A 20,456-nucleotide genomic window follows, 5' to 3' on the forward strand; every position below is an offset into this window, starting at 1 on the left:
AAAAATCTTCTGTTTGTGGTACCTTCAGGGTGCTGCGGAGGGCTCGGACCCGGTGCAGCCTGTCGTTAAGCAGAGGGTCCCTGGCTCTCTGGGTGAAACAACGTCGAAGCTCCTGCCTGCTACAGGGTCTTGGGTCTCCTAGGGCCGTCACGTTGGCTTGCTCCAGGGCCCGGTACAGCTGCTCTAGCCCGTCCAACGGCTCCGGCTCACGGCCCTCTGACACCCGCCGCTCCCTTCCCTCCGACACCCTCCTCTCTCTGCTCTCAACTCTCAACTCCCGCAGGTCTGAGACACCCAGGAGAGGACCAGTCAGATTCACTGCTAGAATGACACAACGAGCTCCGTTTGAATATACAGTGGTGTGTTTAATATAGAGCTGAAAAAAATGTGTCGATTAATCAATTAGTTGATTGACAGAAATAAATCAGCAACATTCTTGATAATCACTTCATCGTTTTTTCAGCAAAAAGGGCAAAAATTCACGGCATACAGCCTCTAAAATGTGAATATTTTGCTGCTTTTTTAGCCTTCTATGATAGTAAACTGACTCTATGGGGATTTTGGACTGTTGGTAGAACAAAACAAGCAATACGAAGAGGTCAGCTTAGGCTTGGGCTAACAATTTTCTGACATTTTATAGACCAAAAGGTTAATCAATGAATCGAGAAACTAATCAGCAGATGAATCGATAATGAAAATAATCATTAGGAAATCACAGAAATACCACCAAACTGTATGACCTGTTGTCTGTTGCTCCTGCTCAGTGGCATTGTGTCTTGCAAAAGTACCATTTCAGATATATATATAGATACAATAAGAGAAGCTTAGGATAAGAATAGAACAATGTTCTCGCATGAGGCCCATTGTCTCTATCTATCATCTGGCCGAATGATCAGTGCTTTCCAAACTATTTGGTTTGTGCCCCCTTAATACAAATACTATTGTAACAAAGGTTACTGAATATTGATTTTCCCTCCTCAGACTGTTTCATTTGAATCATTTTTGGAGGCCTCAAGAGGTAAATCTACAGTTTCCTTTTTTCCACAAGAAAAAAGCAAAGATTAGAGAAGTCCGAAAAATAAACCTCATTTTGTGAATTTAATCTTTTATTTAAGTATTTCCTATATAATCCACCACCCTAAATGCAATGGTGGAATGTATCTAAGTACATTTACTCAAGTACTGTACTTAAGTACTTGTACTTTACTTAAGTATTTCCATTATATGCCACTTTATGATTCAACTCCACCACAATTCAGAGGGAAATATTGTACTTCTAATATTTATTTGACAGCTATAGTTAGTAGTTACTTTATTAACCCTTGTGCTTTGTTGACATTAGCTTTTCTTTCTCATTGTTTCTTATACTGTATATGTACAGTATATTTATCATTGCTGATTTAACATTGTTATTCCCTTTACATACTGTTTTGCTTTTCTTCTGACCTTATTAAAACCCAATATGTTGAGAAGTCGAAACCCTTCCCTTTGCAAACTGGGCTTGGGCATTTGATATCCAAGTACAGAAATTATCATAAAACAGCATTATCAAATCAAATTAGGAAAACCAATCACAGATATATGAGCATATGAACATCCATTGTATTTAACTTCTGAAACATCTCCTTGTATAAAACAGATTGTGTGTAACTTCCTTACCCTCCTCACCCTGCAGAATATCTGCAGCCTGCCCCTCTGCCTCCTCATCCTCGCTCCTCTCCTCCATATGAGCTGAGGTGTGTAACAGCTTTCCTGGCATCGGGTCCCTGTTCCTGGGCAGACTCTGGCTGCGCTGCTTGTGAGACCGTCGGTGTGTGTGGCTGTGTGTGTGTGGGCCTCGCTCCAGAGGGAAGGGCCCGTCCCGCTCTCTGTCCCTCTCTGCGGCATGGTGTCTCCGTACGGGCAGCGTGGCCTGCCTGCGTCTCTCCGGGGACATGCCCTGTCTGCCCAGCCCTCCGTATAGCCCCATCTCTCCAGCCATGCTCCCCATTAGACCTCCATAATCACTCTCCCCCGGCGCTGTCTGGAGGAAGTGCAGCCCTGCGCTGGTCAGAGGGGTCTCAATTAGGTCCTGCCAGGAGCGACGCTCACGATGGGAAGAACGGCAGCCTGATGAGTGGGTACTGGTGCTGCCTGTGCCCGTCCCCATACCCATGCCGTCTCCACGCTGGTCCTCGGCCGAGGAGTGGGAGTGTGTGGACTCGCTGGAGAAATGTCGGCCGTGCTTGGGCTCCGGGAAGGGGCTTGAGGAATTGACCTGGAGAGGGAGAGGGGAGGTGGAAGAGACCATCTGTGGAGGGATGGGGGAGGTGGAGGCACTCATTGGTGGAGGGAGTGGGGACGGAGTGGAACGCATGAGGCTCATGGAGCTGACTGAGCGGGGCAACTGGTCATAACTGTGAAGGAGGTTAGCCTAAAGGGCCAAGGGTTTGTGAGGTGGACGGGGTTGGTTAGTATGGAGAGGAGTGAGGAGGGATAGATAGAAGTTGACAGAAACGGTGAAATGTGAGCACAGATACAAGGAAAATGTGACCCGCAAAATAAGGAGAAAGAGGAGGTGTTGCAAGGAAGGAGAGAAGAAAGGAGAAGAAAGAAGGACAAGAGAGAGTAAAGAGCAGAAAAAGAACAAAAGATGAGAGCAAAAAAAACAATGAGATGGCAGCTGAGTAACTCCAGGAATGACTGTATGGTGGCTCAGCTGGGAAAACATGGTACCAATGCCATTGGACCTTAATGCACATGTCTGAACACCTTCTGAGTAAATGTATATTTCAGTGTTAGATTATCTTTCAGAGATGTAATGAGCAATGGCAACTGTCGCCACCTAAAGGTCAGACTGTAAACAAGTTCTGGCAGCAGAACACAGAGAAGTGATGGTCTTGGCTGCTTACTGAACCAGATACTCTCACACTCAGATGTTTTATTAATGCTGAGAGCTCTGGTCTATGCAACTCTGAAAACTGTGGGGCTTTTAGGAATAAAATATTCTATCAGAATGAAATGCTGCAAAGAAAATGTTGAGTATGGGTGTGTGTGTGTGTGTGTGTGTGTGTGTATGTACTTACTGATGGTGTGCGGTGATAAGTATCACAGAGGGATGAGGGTCCCTCCTGTTTAAGCGTCATTGAGCCATCGACCTCGTCTTGATCACTCTCACTCCAGTAGTCTGATTCGGAGATAAAAACAGACACACACACACAAACGTAAATGTTAGCAATTCATGGACAAAAGGGTAGAGTCAGTCATATCTAGCCAAGTGAATCCGTCTCACCTTCATCAGGGCGTGGCACCTTGTCATCTGGTGTGTAGCCAATAGCAGCTAGCCCCAGTCGGTTCATCCACCTATAGGAAGCAAGAAAAGGAAAACCAATAATGCAAAGGTGAAGGATGAAAAGTAAGGAGAAGGAAGGCATCAGAGAATAGATGAGAAATGGAGTGGAGTGGAGGAGAGGAAAGGATGGGTTATGGTAGGTGATGAATAAAAAACTTTCACTTTAAATAATTTACATGGTGTCGCTTAACAGTTGATATCTGTCTAACTGCCTCCATCCCCCTGATGAGGAGAGAAGAACATAGAGATCATTAGAGAGATGGATGCAGAAAGAGAGAAGCGACAATCCTCCGTCCCGTTCTCTCTCAACAGTGAGTCTCAGATGACGTTCTCTCTCTACATCCACGCTTCCTCTCCTCCTCCCATCCCTCTGTCTGTCTCCATTGCAGATCCTGGCTTGTCCTGTGACTCTCTGCAGACACCTAATAATAAGGTCGCCGCTAAGAATAGAGGCCCAGTCATGAGTGTTGCACGAGGAAGAGGAAACTCATCATACTAGGAAGTGCATCCTACAGGAAGCAACTTCCATATTAAGATTAAAAAAAGACCAAAACTAAGGATGAATTGATCCTACTAACAAGTATTGTTACGATTCTGCTGCCAGAGATACATACCAGCACGCTAACTGTGTATTAATCTGCGGCTAAAAATAGTCTCCAACAAATGCACTATTTCCTCCTGTTTGAGTAGCATTTGCTAAAAACTACAGTACCCAGTTGTTGTAGGAAATCAATTAGCCTTTAAAAAACCCAACTATATATTTTTAAAGCTTTACATCTTCATTAGGGATAAATGGGCTAGGGGATGAGAGCCACAGACAGGGTAGTGAAGTGAGAAAGTATTGAGAGATGGAGTAACGCACGGCTGATTTTAGTCTTTTCATGGGATTTGCTGTAAATAAGGAAACATTTTCAATAACGCCAGCCTTATCTCAGGCAGTTTTGAGCATGAGTTTTATCTTTTCCTTGAATTCAAGCTTCAGTGTGGCTTGTGATTACCTGTCTGCCTACACAGGCTATTTTGTGCTCTTAGTTATAGCCCGTTTTCACTGCTAGAACTTTCCCAGGGAGCCAGGAACCTTTTTAGGAACTCAGGAACTTTACCTGCATTTCGACCGGAGGAACCAGAGTCTACATTCAGTTCTTACCCCCAAAAACCTCCCTGCTTGGGGGGTAGTATTTTCCAATGGTCCAGGAACTATCTGAGTGGGGCTTGCAGCACTGAACGTTGCTGATTGGTCAAGTACACCAGCATTTTCCACACCATTTTCCAACACTGTATTAGTCTAACACTCCCAAGTGATTGCCTCCAGAAGCTAAGAAAATCCACCAAAGTGCACCAAAAAGCCATGATACATTTTCAAGACATAAGGACATTTTTCTGCTGCCTATACCAACACCCACTTATTCACACACAAATACAGATGAAAATGAGTGCAACAGCGCTTTCACACATGAACTGCCAAATGCAGTATGGAAGTCAAATATAGCTGGTTAATTACTCTCCCCCAATTATCTCCCCATGTCATTGAGGAGAGGTGTGGATAATTAGAAGTCATCAGATCGCGCTCCTGCAAATATCACCATGATCTCCCTCTCACACAAGCGCACACGTGACACACACACACATTTACACACACACACACACACATAGACAGTTCTACATTTAACAACAGAGGGCCAGGTTCATGCCTTATTCATGCACAGTGTTGTGTGGGCTGTTACCTTGTGTAAACTTGGTTTACTCAGTTAAAATATTCATGAAAGAACACATGACGTCCCCAGCATCTCACTATTGTCCACATTAAGACACAAACACACACTCAGAGACTCACAGAGACACCCTCTCACTCACTCACCTGTTCATTTCCTCAAGACAATCTGTGGCGAAGAAGAAGCTCTTGATTTTGGGATGACAGGCTTTGAAGGCACTGCAGTCAGTCAGGGAGAAGAAGACTGATTAGTGTTTTTGCGCATGCACGGCAGGTTTGTGTGCGTTCATGCTGTGTGGGTGAGAGCAAATGTGCTTGATTAGTAATTTCGGCGACATGTGAGGGACACTCACAATTTCCGTCTGCACTCTATGGCTCGGTCTATTCTGAACTCTGGGAGGCTGATGAAGCCCTCAGCCTTCTCATCCTGCAGGCAGAGACAGATGGAGAGTGGTGGTACATCATCAACACAGAGAACAAAATGTCATACATACTGAAATACCAATTCTATTTGGGATAGTAGTACTCTAGTCAAGCATATGAAAACAACATATGGTGTTTACAGTACATTGGCCGGGATAAACTCCTTTCACCACCTGACATGAAAAAGATAGATGAGATAGGACTATCTTAGCTAGAAAACTGAGTTATTTACACAAACTGTCACATTTACAGCTCATTTTTGGGTTTGGGTAAATTGTCGTTTTCTTCATAATATTGCAGATATTTTAATAATCCACTGATCCAAACATCTAAGCGACATCTTAAAGCCTTACAGTGAGTTTTGTGCTTGTATGAGGTCAAGATGCTCTAAATGCATTAGACAGATCAACTAGTTTAAATTAGAGCAGCAACGATCAGTCGATTAATCGGTTAGTCAACAGAAAATTAATTGCCAACTATTTAGATAATCGATTCACCGTTTTAAGTAAACTTTCAAGCAGAAATGTCAAACATTTGATGGTTCCAGCTTCACAAATGTGAGAATTAGCTGCTGTCCTTGTCTAGCATCATAGTAAATGGAATAAGTTTGGTTTTTGGATTGTTGGTCTGACAAAACAAGGCATTTGATGATATCTTGGGACCAGTAACCATGAAAAGCAGTTTCTGAATAACTTGGACTGCTAAATGCTAAATGTTGCATTATTTTCTCTGTAACATTTATTCTTAATTTCTTTTAATAATGTCTTGTTATGTGTTGTTTTTGGTTTTTCAGAAAAATCTCCAGCTGGAATCTAACTGGGGACATTGCAGTTACATGGTAATTTGTATGTTATAATGTTTAGACATAAGATTTTAATATTTGTAAAATATATCTGTATTTAAAGGGATACACTATTTAGTATTACGCTTTTATAAAAGTTTGGGTTGTAAAAATAAATGTCAAAATTGAAGCAGCAGCAGCTAAAATATTCACATTTTAGTCCCTAGTTTGAGTCAAGCTCCAAAAACACTGGATCCTACAACTCAGATAATGCAATTCAGTTGCATCTTTTAGTACAGAACCCTGGAAGGATCACAGCAAAAAACATATATATATATATATATATATATATATATATATGTATATATATATATACTGAGGCCACGAAATGCTATTGCGTTGCCACGAGATACAATTCATTTGCAAGTTTTAATTCATTTGTGGCCACGAGATACTACTTTGTTCCCACATTTTACTTAACACCTTTCTAAGTGCTCTCATTCAGGGCCCAAACGCACAAATGTTGGCCTATCACTGGAAAGTGTAGGACTGAGCTGTCCAACTGGGAGAGCGCCTCTCCCATGATGTACTCGTGCATTCTAGAACCACCAGAATAACCGCCCGGCTACATTGAACACATAACGTAGGCCTATGCAGAGCGCTGGGAGCAGATACTGCAACATTATGCTTCTACTATAATCAGTGAAACTGGCTACACCATGAGAGCAGCGTTAGAAGATAAACAGCTGTTTATGTTTTACAGCTAGAGGGAGGTTAACACACTCAAAAGTGGTTTGATGATGTCATTCTGAATAATAATAAGACATGCTCTCAGAAGCACATGGCTACTTAATCTTCAGAACGATGTCATCTGTCCCTTTTCAGCACTGGGGAGGAAAGGTAACACAAGCAGTCTGTTAGTAGATTTTTTACAGTCAAAATGTGTACTTGCTTTGCTGTGGGGCTTAAAGTATGGGGAATAAGAGAATGACAGAAGAGATAACGATAAATATTACACTTTAAACCCTGGCTGCTGCCTTTTCCTCCCATGATGAAGGCTATGGAGAGAGATCTGTCTTTGTGCATCAGCTGGTTAAGCCCTTTAAGCGGTTATCACTATATACACTTATCTCATGGCCGCGAGTTAATTAAAACGTGCGAACGAGTTAATTAAAACGTGGGAACGAAGTAGTATCTCGTGGCCACAAATTAATTAAAACATGCGAATAAATTGTATCTCGTGGGCACGCAATAGCATTTCGTGACCTCAATATACATATTTTTTCTATCTGTGATCCTTCTGGGGCTCCGTATATAAGAGATGTTAAATGCCCTCATCTTTCAAAGTCAATGTCCCCAGTTTATAATGCAGATTTACTGTCAAATATTTAAAGTCTCGAACCTAACTAAAGATAACCCTGATGACATCATCCAGGTTTTTTTCTCAGACTTCAAAAACACAGACTAATGTCTTTTACAGCTGTTTTTACATGCTGAGTAATATTTTCCATGATGAGTAGACTGGGCTTTATGTGTAAAATAGTGGAGTGACCCTTTAATTCCCCTATTTTTTGTTGAAACTGTGATATCTGACATTATTTTTGTCAATAAAGTTGTTTTAAAAAACTGAATACAGAAGCAGGGAGAAAAAGTGCGATTCTGACAATGAGATTTGGGACACAATGATAGTTGATTGTTGAATGTGATTCCTTACATTTTGATTGGTGTACCAGTAAAGGCAGGACTCTTTGAGGATAAACCAGTACTTCCTCCATTTCTGGGTGAAGTAGCCTTTAGCATCCTTCTTCTTCCACAGCCAGCCCTCACAGTCACCATGGCCGAGGTCCTTACAGGAAATTCTCCTTCGACTGGCACTAGTGAGGGAACCTGCAGAGAGAGGAGAGAACAGTGTTAATACCGAAAGTAATTTTCATAGTATTTGGAACTGAATTAAGAAAAATACTAGCATGTAAAGTAGAAGTGTAGCCATGTATTTAGTGGTTCCAGTCTGGTACTAACAGGCTGAATCCAAATGTCTGGACTATTTTTAAGTCTGCAGTAGCTCACAGTGGGACTAAAATCAGCAAGCAATGTGAACTATTGAATCCCTCCAAACTAAAGATTTTGTTTACGCATCTGTAAAGCTATAGAATATTCAGAGTATTACATAAGTGACAGTGATAAATCAGGAGCATCCTAAAAAGGTAAGCAATCAATCAGGTGTGGCAGGTGTTTGTATCGGTAAATCTGTAAATGTAAATTTTCTATTTTGTAAGTGCAGTGTTATTAGGCTACACCTGTGTGTGCACTTTGTTTTCAGTACTGTACATCTGGATTATTCACATACATAAGCAATAAGTTATATCATCAAGCCCTGTCATCCTCTCACAGTCACACACCACAGTGGACATGCCAGTCACAGCACATAAAGTCAGGCTTAGTTTGGAGTTCAGACATCTAGATTGAGCCACATTTTTGGGGTTTGCTCTTTCTGGAGCTACCTATGCTAACATACATACACTGATAGATCCTACATAAGAAGATACAAAGAGAAACTGCAGCCGCACGTCTACCTTTACTTCGCTTTTTGGTTTTCGTTCTTAGAGAGGTGTAATGGAAAGACTAGAGGGGAGAGAGAAAAGACATGTTAGCTCAAAACAACCCTGAAAAAGACACATTGAGGCAAACTTTCTGGGTTGGTGATGTCTAGCTTATTTTTATTTTATCAGGCACAGCAGAGAGGATTACAGGCACAGAGGGATCGCAATACTAAAACTGCTACAGCCAGGAAGTGACCTACAAACTGTGATGGAGAACTGAAAGCTGTCTGCCACTGAGACTAAAACCACAGTGTCATCAGGATGTTATCAAATGCTTCACCTTAGCTGCTATATTTTAGAAAATTGAAAACACTGAAATGCATCAAAAAGGTTCAAGATTTTCAGTACTTAGTTTAGGAAATTAAATTTTCCTCCCACTGTATTAAAAGGCATTTGTGATGAAATCAACCGACTGCGGTCAAATTGCATTGATTGATTGAATGATTGTAATCTGCTGTTCTGTTATCTGCTCTTTTTAGCCATGCTAGCAGCATGACTTTTGCTGAACAACAACTACTACGACCACAAGTGACAATTCCATGATAATGTTTAATTCTAAAATGTAGTGGAACAAAAGAGTCAGGCAGCAGTAACTATCTAAAGTTAGCTAACTTTAGCTAGCATTAATCACCATAAGCTACTGGTCATACCAGACTAAATAAGGCTGTAGCAGCAAAACCCCTGAGTGTATTGAATTAAACATGGTGCCTTTTATTGCTTATGAATTTTATTTTTTCATTTGCTAGAGGAAGAGTGTTTTATTTCTTCTTTCAAAGTCACATAGTCTCACTTTAAAATCTGATTTTGTCTTGGGATTATATCGGCAAACACACCTGAATTGCACACTAGCTGATGCATCTCAAAGAAGCTAATGTGAGTAGGCTTAGTGGCCATAGGTATCAGCATTAACATAGCTGAATACACCTGCTGGCTAGTTATCTAGGTAACAAAGCCAAATAAATATCTAACTGAGCTGACTCACTGTATAATACAACTCATGGTGCTTTGGAGGAGAGGCTAGGGCTAATGACTAACACAGCTTCCTGTGTCACAATAACCTAAATATGGAAAGCAATTTACCTTATCTGACTATTATCTTTTATTTAATCATTACAGTTCTGAATGGATTTAATCTTGGGTATCTTGACCATTCTTGTCTGGTTGTATGTTTAGCTATTATTTGGACACAATTGATCTCCATGTTACAGCGGATATGGTTGGTAAAAGATTGTTGATGTAACTGAAGGCTCTGTTACTATACAATACATATGCATAAAACAACGAAAAGAAAAACAGATCAACAAAGCAACAATCAACAACAAATAAATCATGTGTATACCCAGGCAGAGAGCAAGATAAAAATATAGCAATTTAAGTACAATTCAAAGCCCCAAGATTTGATTTGGTGGGGCAGTCTGTTCAACAGACTGGGGCCCACAACTGCAAAGGTACTGTCAACCCTGAGTTTCAGCCGAGCCCGAGAGACGACCAGAAATGACTGGTCAGCGGACCTGAGTGATTTAGTTGGGGTATAAGGGGTTAAAAGGTCAGCTAGGTAAGGGGGAGCCAATTCATGAAGTGCTTTGTATACAAACAGTAAAGTTTTAAAATGAACTCTAAAACTGACAGGAAGCCAGCGGAGGGAGGGAGGTACGGGGGAAATGTGCTCATGCTTATGGGAACCAGTTAAAAATCTCACAGCAGCTTTCTGCACATACTACAGACATGAGAGTGAGGACTGACTGACGGACATGGCTCCCATGTACAAGGAGTTGCAGTAGTTGAGATGAGCGAAAATGAAAGCATCTCACCACAGAGTTTATCTGTTTATCCTTTTCACAAAGGATGACAGTGGGCCAAGCTTCGCACACAGAGTGCTGGTTGATTCATAGGGGCCAAAGAGAAACACCTCAGTTTTCAGTTCATTTAACATCAAGATGTTTTGGGACATCCAGTCTTTAATGTCCTGAAAACAGTCAAATAGAGGCTGCATTGACTGAGGGCTGTGGCATTTTAGTGGGAGGCAAAGCAGTGTATCATCCGCAAAGCAATGGAAAGAGATGCCATGCTTCCTAATGAGGGGACCCAGTGGGCGCATATACAGACAAAAAAGGAGAGGTGCTGAACAGAGCCCTGAGGAACCCCGCAGGTAAAGGGAGCCGAGAAGGAAGAAGCATTCCCTACACTAACAGAGAAAAATCTGTTCTCCAGATTCCTGACTTGAACCATTTTATGGCTTTTTCTTTGATACCAACCCATTGTTCAAGTCTGGTAATAAGCAGCTTATGGTCAACCGTATCAAATGCACAGTCCCTGTTGTCTGCTGCTAGCAGTAGATCATTGTGAACTTTTAAAAGAACAGAGCTATGGTGCTCCCTGAAACCAGACTGGAAAGTTTCAAATATTTCATTCTTGTGTAAAAAGTGATTGAGTTGCTGGTGGACTACGTTTTCCAGAATTTTGAAATCGGCTTAAAATTAGATAAAACATTTGGGTCCAAGTTGGGTTTTTTAAGAAGTGGCTGAACCACTGCGTGTTTAAATCAAGAGGGAAAACAACCTGTGGAAAGGCAACAATTAATGATAGACAGGATGCAGGGGCCCACAGTGTCAAAACCTCCTTTAGTAGGAGTGAGGGAATGTAGTCAGAGGGGCATGTTGTTGGCTTCAGATGACAAACTACTTCCTGCAGAAGGGAGAGGGAGAGGGACACAGGTTCAAACTGATTAAAAACAGACAAGACTATAGGAGGATCAAGAGGTACCAGAGCGGAGGGTGAGATATGCTTTCTCATATTAAGTATCTTGTCAACGAAGAAGTTAAGAAAAATTTCAGGTTGCTGTGGAGGGGTCAGGAATCATTTTACCACTTGGGTTAATAACAGCATTTATTGTGCTAAAAAAAGACTTTGGGTCACTGGCAGTTGTTAGATATTAAGTCAGAAGAGAGAGAAGTATTTTGTTCTTGCTGCTTTAACAGTGTGGAGTCAGGTGGTTTTTAAGCACCTCGTAGGAAATTTGTAGCTTGTCTTTCTTCCATTTTCTTTCGGCCTTCCTGCAGCGCTGTCTAAGAGAGCGGGTTGTGTCATTAAGCCATGGCTGAGATTTACATTTAGATTGTCTGGTCTTAAGAGGGGCAACAATATCAAGACTATTAGTGCCGTAAATGGATATTTTTTTCTTTCTTTATTGACAATGTTAGCACAACATAATGCTGTAAATAAAGGAATGTATTCTTTCGTTTCGTTTTTACGTTTCCTCCATCGTTCTGTTGTTGTGATATGTGCGATATGCTTTTGAAATGACTCTCTGAAGACAGATCATAGTGAGAAAATACCCCGAGGCCTATGCCAATCATATCTATGCCGGAAGAAATCAGCTTATGTACAATGAAGTAACTCTGTCAAAGTATTTATGGTGAATAATAAATAATATGCCATATGTGTGCCTGGTAAATAATATTAATAATACAAGCAGTATTTCAGAAAAAAGTATTATTTAGTTGGTTGGCTCTAAATTTCTGTTATGATAAGTCAGACTGGCTACGGCGGCTAGGCTAACAATAGCCATGTTAGCAAGGGCTAGCTCCAATATGAGTTTTTGAGTACATCAGTAAAGATGAAATTACTTTACTGTCATTTCAAAACCAATTTATAGAAGAAAGTTAAAACTTAAAACCACGTCCGATCACTAGAATCCTTTATCCGGTTAAAAGCGACAAAGATCTAAAGGTGTATCGTAGAAAGACGGCCTAAAACTGGATAAAATGGATAAAAAAGTTCAATTATAACAGAACCTCTGCCGGGTAAACACAGACACCGACGCATGCGCCCATCATTTATAAAACATCTAAGAAATACACAGTCAGCCCCATAGCACTATCTGCTCTCCTACCTTCCTCATGGAGGCCGCTCCTGAGCTTCCTGAGCCGGAGTACCTGCAGGAGGACAGACAGGATTGAATGTAACCACAAACGACTCTTACAACTCCTTCCATCAATCACAAGCATGTGGTCAAACCACAAACAACAACAAACACAAACTCACCTGTCTGTTGTGTCTGCTCGCAGTGTGTCCGCACCTCGCTGAGAGACAGAAGGAAAAAAAGACTACATTAAAGTGCTTCTAAAAACCCTCCATACCTGCATGGCTGCACACACATACACACTTCTTCTGTACACCTTAGTTGGTAATCATCATATCATGTTCTGTGGCTTTGCCTGTGCTGTATACAGTATATGTTCTGAGATTTCTTTTGTATTTCTATTCCCCATTTTTATTGAAAACCTAGATAACTGACATGCACCTTATAAGGGGTGGGCAGTGTTTTTAATACATATTTGAAATTCAAAAGACTACTTTGACATATTTTTGGAATCTGAAACATTACACACCCATGTCATAGTTGACCCAATGAGTAAAGTGCTGGTCACCTTCTTTACAGTAATATACTGTATAAATTAATCCATTAACTGTATCTGTAACACTGGACGTTTAAAAATAGTTTAAACTATTTTACATGAGGGGTAATCTCTCTTTATTACACTTCTGCCACACAATACATATCCGACTCACTATTTCTACTGCTACTAGCAATAATGAGAATAATACTTTTTTTTAAAGAATGTTTTGCTTTATGTTACAAATTGGATAAATAAAAAAACCTAGAAAACTAAAACACAGTTCAATCCAATACTAGCAAGTAAAATCAGGAGTTTATTAGAATGTTACTAGACTGTATAACATGAAGATCACAGAAAAATAACGCTAGTCTTTTCAACTGAGAGGCTAGTTAGCAGTGCTGTGCTAACTGCGCATGTATTTAGTGTTTTTTGTTTGATCATTTAATCTATTTAAAAGGACTGTCACATCTTTAATTCAAAATAAAATCTGCTGAAATAAATGAGACAAAGTACAGTACAGTACAGATCATTTTTGGCTGATTACACGCTTGATTTCCTGGTGACTATAATTTCATCAGGTGTGCTGGTACAAGAATTGTTCAGAGGTGTGGAGCTGACATTTACCACCATTATAATCCTCCCAATGAAATGCATTTTACTGAATTGTCAAACATTTACATTTTGGGTATTATCAAAATGCTTTTTTTGCTAATCTCTGCCCTAAGTGTGGACACAAAAAAGCTTTTTTCGGATAAACAACTGGGCACAAGCTCAGGGACCCATGGGTGGGTCAGGGGGGCCCTAATCCATAGCCATTAGGCATGGTTTAGGCACAGGGGCCCATCATCTCATAATCCATCCATGCTTTCATTAATTTACCATTATGCAACACAAGTGATTGAATGTACTTGTGCTGCTATGGATGATTTAAGGGTAACTTTACTGTGTAGACAAAGTGTTGTCATGCACTGTAGTAAAATACATGACTGCTAGACAAAGACATGAAACATCACTACAAATTGTCCATCTGTAAGTTCAAATAATAAATAATAATGTGTTTTTTGCTAAAATGCTGGTGCATTGTGTTAATAGAAAAGAATCATACGAGAGAGAAAAAAAGCAGGTCATTAAGGTTAGCGTATATGCTTGTTAGTGCAGCACAGTATACTTCATGTGCCACAGAATATATATGAGTCACCACCATGAGAAATACACAGCTGAGGGGGTTAGAGAGGGCTGGTGTTAGCTAAGCTGTTAGCACGCTGTGTATGCGTGTGTGTGTGTTAGCGTGTGTTGTGTTTTAAGCACAGTCTGTCAGTCTTGCTTGTAATTGGTCTGGCTGATGCTGAGTCATACACCTGCTCACAGGGATACGTGTTTGTGTGTATGTGTATGGGTGCGTGTGTGCGTGCGTGTATGTGTGTTTGTCAAGAATAAACTCCTATTTAGACTCAGGCGTGTCTGAGGAGATGGGGATATTAGGATGAGTTAGGATGAGTCGTGAGATGGCTTCCCTGCATACAAATGCACTTCTGTGTGCTAGTGTGTGTTTGTTTGTGTATGCCTGAGTGTGTGTGTGTGTGTGTGTGTGTGTGTGTGTGTGTGTGTGTGTGTGTGTACTGGCGTGTGCATGAGAAAAAAGTTACAGAGGGGTGTGTCTGAGAGTGTCATTCTCATAATCCGTGAAGCTGGCAGCCACGCAATGACACTGATCATCCTCACTCTCCTTTGTCTCCTCTATCTGACATACACACACAAACAACAATGTGTGTGAATCGGTGAACACCATGACCTATCCTGCAACCACAACTGCAACAGTTCCCCTCTAAGAGGACACAGACATAAAGGAAGTTGTGTGAGTGAGTCAGGATTAAAGTCTTGAAGGTGATTTTAGTGCCACTAATAGGCCTTTTTCACAGCAGACATTTGGCCATGTTACAGTAGGTAAAGCACATGTGTAAATAATAATAAATTATAAAATGACTGATGACTGAATTCCATTTAGCAGCCTCAGTTTCAGGGTCCTGGTATTGTGCACGCTGGGTCACACTTTCATGGCTCACTGGGACATTTCTTTTAATAGTATATTTTGCTGATAGTACTTTGGTACTTTTAGCATAGGACTTTGAATGCACAACCTTTACTTTTAATGGAGTATTTTTACATTGTTGTATAGGTACTTAGGTAAAGATCTGAGTACTTCTTCCACTGCTGTTTTCTTTTATGAAGGTCTACACAGGGACTTAGAATGCATTATGTATTTTATTTATTTCATTGTTTATTTTGTTGAGCATCATTTGTGAAATTCTTGATGTTTGTCTTGTTTTTTGTCTGATCCTATTGTTGTGTAAATAGTGCATTTACATCTGGGGACTACTTTCACTTGCGGATTAATAAACATTTGGTGCACTACTGAGTATTTACAGCAGCAGGACAGTGTATGTAGGATTGACTCAAAATAAACTATAGTGCCCATGTTGATGATAATGACGGAACATGCCACCCAGCGCAACAGTGTGTCTCATTCATATGTTTCTAATAGTGTTTGGACAACAATGGCGCTCTATGGCACAGATGAATAAGATATATCGGGTTTTAGCTACATAGATGTTACTTGTCAGTAGGATCAATTTGGTGTTTGTTTTGGTCTTTTCATGGGATTTGTTGACATTAAGAAAAATACAAAATATAGACAGTCTTAGCCTTTAACATGGCATGCAAAGGCATTTCTCTGTCCATGTGTACACAAAAGAGACGTACAGTACATCGTCCACCCACACTCCTCACAGACTTAACCAGACAATACTAGGCACAAATGGAAAGTCAATTGAACATAAAATAAATCTACAGTAACATAATGATGACTTGATGATTGATAACTGCAAAACATTTGCCTTTTACATACTCTATATATAACTACATATAACTCAGAAAACAGATGAATATATACACAACAGAAACCAGTTGAAAACTGATAGAAAATAATATAATTCACTGACATGTAAAAAGGTTGAAAACCCACTTTAAGAGACTGTGTACGTACAGGCAAAGCATCAGGTGGCTGATCTAGGCGCAGGGTGGAGGACAGCATGGAGGGGCTAATGGGAAAGCTAGGGCTGCTGGGATTCCGGCTCTTGCGCCGAGAGCGTCTTGTGGAATCCCGCCGACTCTCTCTGCCCGGACCCTCGGGCTCCTCCTCGATCACCAGGATCTTGTCGTCGCTAAGGTAACGCAGCAGGGAGTTGTCTGAATCTGATGGGGGGGGGAGAGGGATGGAGCAGTTAGAGGATGGACAGACTCAACAGAACGGATGACAGAGGGAGGTAAACCACAGAGGGGGGAGATAGCGTCGTAGAGTCGAGGGAGAACCCCAGAGTAGAAACAGATGAGGGTGAATAGACCCTTACAGATAAAAACCCAACTGAAATGGATGAAAGTGCCTCAGAGCTGTAGTAGCTGATATGGATCCACAGCCGGGGACATACAGCTAATCTGTTTGCAATGATTATGCTGATTTGGAGGGCACCACTGCTAAATCTTGTCAGTCAAAGGAAGTTTTATTCCGGTTTAGCTACAGATAGAAAAGCTTCTCACCTAATTTCTTTATTATCCATACACTTAAATGTGAAAAACTAAAAAGTGACTGAGAGAGAGAGAGAAGGAAAAGGAGAAAGGCAGACCCCCCGATAGAAGTATTGTGCTTTAATGTTATTCATGGACTTTCTGATGGTAGAGTGGAGGAACCTCGGTTGAATACAGATCGAGTCTCGCCACAAAACGGTGAAGCTGGTTAGAATTGGTCACATAGAAATACCCTCATTTCCAGAGCAGCTGTATAAATGCAATTTCCTTGCATTTATGTTTATTTGTCGCTCTGTCGGATACATGCCTGGCAGATATGTATCCTCACACAACCACACCACCATGGATAACCAGAGGATGAGCTGAAATGCGTTGAGCCGAGTATGGAGCAAAGCACGGCACAAGTACGATCCGTTTGTGTTTAGTGTGTGAGGGGCTATGTTTTTGAGTGTATATGTGTTTGTGTGTGTGTACCTCGGCTCCCTCTCTTGCCCATGCTGGGTTCCTTGGCCTCGGCCATCCAGTTATATTCGGGAGGCATGGAAACAGGCCTGAGGTCACCTGGAACGACCAATCAGTAATCAGAGAGTCGCCTAGGGGGAGGGAGTGGGAGGGTCTGAGACTGAGAGACAGCGTGGGAGACAGCTGGAGGGGTGGACAGGTGAGACAAAGTGTGTGCAGGTGAGGGGGAAGGAACAGGAGACTCTCAAGGGACTGCTATGATGTGCAAGGCAAAGGTCACATGGCCTTATTTTCAGGTTATAGCGTCAAGTGTTCTATTCACAGTAGATCACAGTAGAGGTTTTATTAAAAAAAGTTTCAAAAGTATTCTTAAAGCTGCACTGATTGACTTTTTGCCAGCAGGGAAACTGGAATAAGCTGAAAACACAATTTATTGTGACTATGTAAAGTTAGTATGGTGAACGAGTTAGCAAACAATTGCCTATTTACACATCCAGACACAGAGCAACATTAGCATTTATTTGAAGTCATGTTTGTGGCCACCAAACAGTCTTATATTCACTTTCTTTTTAGCTCTTTTTTGGTCTCCACCAGCTCCTGAAGGAAATATCCTTCAACAGCTAAATGCTCACTATGTTCACCAGCTAGTCGTAACTTTGTTTATCTACCGTTTGTTACTGGGCAGGTAGCGTACAGTCAGTTTATCAGAGCTTTTTTTTATAAAACAGCTGCCTGCTGCAGCTGAAAAAGGCATTAATGAGAGCAGAGTTTGCGGCTGGAAACCAAAACAATGAGCTAAAAGAGGCTAAAAGCTCAGTAGAATTGCACAGAGTCAGGGGCGGGTGATAATTCTCTGTGAGTTGGTCATTACGAATGACCCCTTTGGCATAATACATTGTTACTGACCAATCGTTAATACAAAAACATTGATTAGCGTGGCTTTAAATGTGGTTTTCAAAATCTGATTTAATATAGGTAATGTTTTCATTTAGTAACTTTCAAATCCAGTTGTGTTGGGCACTACTAGTCTTCCGATGCCTCTGCCTGTCACACGACCCTCATCTTGCATATCATAGGCCCCTTGAGAGTCTCCAAAGGAGGTACAGGATGTCTAGGAAGTTGTCTTTGACAAGGGTGACACAGGTGGTGGGGCAGACAGGGAGCAGGGAGCTGGTGACAGTGTTTTTGGACTGACCCTTTGGCATGTGATCAGTGTTTTTGGGAGGTGTGTACGCGAGGTAAAGACACAAAGAAGCAGAGCCATGAAGTGAGTGATGCACACATAAGGAGGAGTTGTGAGAAAAAGGTGAGAAAACCGGTGGGAGAGAACATGCTGTTCTACAAAACAAACACAGGGCCGGGGCCATTACTGGCCCATTCACACTGTCGAATTGCGCTCTCCATCTTACCATGGGTGGGGGTCTTATCCCGCCGGCGAACCCCCGTATTGCGGCCCCTGTCGTAGTCAGGCCCTGGGGGTCCATCTCCCTCTAGCAGGGAGAAGAACTGGCCGCTGTCCTGGTCCAGGTAGTAGCTGACTGCCTCTGAACCTTTGGAGCCAGACTGGGAGCTGACGCTGTAGCGGCTAATGTCGTCGCATGACATCATACCCAGCTCCTCCCTGGGGAGAGCAGTGTTCTCATCATCACTATCATCAGCTGGATCATAATAATCAACGTAATCACCACCATCAAACATCTGTGTGTGCAAGCGTCTGACCTGGTGCTGTAGAGTCCAGAGACAGGAGAGAGGATATAGACGTCCTGCATGCTGGGGGCGTCCATTTTGGACATGCCCAAAGTTCCACCGGGTGTAGGGGAGGTGCTGGTGGGGCTGGTGGGGATTGGCTAGAAGGGAGAAAGAGGAGAGGAAGAAGGTGAGAATGTATCTATTTGAGCTCCTTTTCAGTGAATTATAATTGGAGGATGGTGAGGGGACCTCAGGGCACAACCTGCAGAAACTGAGCATTAGATCTTTTCCTGCCTCACAGAAAAACAAACACGCACAGAGTTTATGGTGCTACGAGGGAAGGGGACCTTTTATTTGTGATATCTTCCTTGTACTGCAGCCGGCACTCGTTTTAAGGCTGAATCACAAACAAGAGAGTTATTTTCACAAAGCTGCCATGTTGTGTATGTTGTCTTTTTTTTATATCCATCTGACTGTGCAGCCTCTCTCACGTTCAATCGCTTCACTATTCTGTCATTTTGTCTCAAGCCTCTTCACTCACACAGGGCTCTCCATGTCTGTTCCCATGACAACCCCTCCTCTCCTCTTCTCTTCTCGCTATTCCTCTCTCCTCACCCCTCTCCCCTCTCCCGTGCTACAAGAGAAGGAGAGGACAGAGGAAAGCTAGCGTGGCCTCCTACCTCTGCTTGACTCAAGGACACGTAGATTCATTGTCATCAGGTCCTCCGTGAGGACAGGGTGCCTCGCTTCTGATGTCATGGAAACTCAGTCCACATTTCAAGTGAATTATATTTGTTCTCAGCCGAAACAGCTGGGGTGACGAATGCGTAGCTCGTGCCAACAATTTCTCCCCGAGGAAGAGCTTTCCAGATTTTGAAAAATGGGCTGTTTTACTGTATGTCTGAGGAGGACGCTCCATTTTAGAGAGGAGATGTGAGTGTGGACAGAATGGATAAACAGACACAGAGCCTGAGCGATGGCGAAGTGGGCACCGTTCTCATTAAGGAAGCCCAGTGTTTCATCATTTCATCAGCAGTGCATTAGGCAAATTCATTTCATATTCCAAACTTTCCATCCCCCCCACCACCACCACCACCACTCTCACTACCTCCATCCCCAGGCCCTGTCTCTATCTTCATCTCTTTCTCTCTTACAGTCTTCCTCTTATGAACGCAGCTTACAGTAAGACGGCTTCACAATAAATAATGAAGACGGGGTGGAAAGAGAGGGACGTGAGAGCAAATAGGGCAAAAGAAAAAGAGAGAGAGAGAGAGAGAGAGAGAGAGAGAGAGAGAGAGTGCAGGAGAGGGAGAGCGAGGAGAGGGAGCTGTGCAGTGTGGTGACTGGAGCTGAGAGTGAAAACAGTAATTTAGTGATTACAGCCCACTGCTGCCTGCATGGAAAAGGGGGGTGGGGGTAGAAGTAGAGAGAGATGGGACCTCCACAGCAGGCGCAATTCCAGTCTGTTAAAACATCA

At 42.1% G+C, this 20,456-nt stretch overlaps 1 protein-coding gene across 10 annotated transcripts in view; it reads right to left on the reverse strand.

The window, feature by feature from the left end:
* The window catches only part of si:ch211-26b3.4 (connector enhancer of kinase suppressor of ras 2), a 62,938-nt gene that overhangs the window by 3,175 nt on the left and 39,307 nt on the right, over nucleotides 1-20,456 (reverse strand). For 5 of the 10 annotated variants that reach the window (XM_044204595.1, XM_044204592.1, XM_044204593.1 and 2 more), the window contains 14 exons: nucleotides 19,010-19,137; nucleotides 18,700-18,911; nucleotides 17,303-17,389; nucleotides 16,290-16,498; nucleotides 12,891-12,928; nucleotides 12,739-12,781; nucleotides 8,820-8,868; nucleotides 7,961-8,133; nucleotides 5,396-5,469; nucleotides 5,190-5,261; nucleotides 3,272-3,342; nucleotides 3,066-3,166; nucleotides 1,660-2,413; nucleotides 23-321 (listed from right to left, as the gene is read on the reverse strand). In XM_044204595.1, coding sequence (XP_044060530.1) covers nucleotides 23-321; nucleotides 1,660-2,413; nucleotides 3,066-3,166; nucleotides 3,272-3,342; nucleotides 5,190-5,261; nucleotides 5,396-5,469; nucleotides 7,961-8,133; nucleotides 8,820-8,868; nucleotides 12,739-12,781; nucleotides 12,891-12,928; nucleotides 16,290-16,498; nucleotides 17,303-17,389; nucleotides 18,700-18,911; nucleotides 19,010-19,137 — 2,310 coding nt within the window. The remainder of the gene's footprint in view (nucleotides 1-22; nucleotides 322-1,659; nucleotides 2,414-3,065; nucleotides 3,167-3,271; nucleotides 3,343-5,189; nucleotides 5,262-5,395; nucleotides 5,470-7,960; nucleotides 8,134-8,819; nucleotides 8,869-12,738; nucleotides 12,782-12,890; nucleotides 12,929-16,289; nucleotides 16,499-17,302; nucleotides 17,390-18,699; nucleotides 18,912-19,009; nucleotides 19,138-20,456) is intronic. The other 5 variants (XM_044204601.1, XM_044204600.1, XM_044204597.1 and 2 more) reach the window with 5 other exon arrangements.

The sequence above is a fragment of the Siniperca chuatsi genome, linkage group LG8 (assembly GCF_020085105.1).
Source record: "Siniperca chuatsi isolate FFG_IHB_CAS linkage group LG8, ASM2008510v1, whole genome shotgun sequence".
Lineage (NCBI taxonomy): Eukaryota > Metazoa > Chordata > Actinopteri > Centrarchiformes > Sinipercidae > Siniperca > Siniperca chuatsi.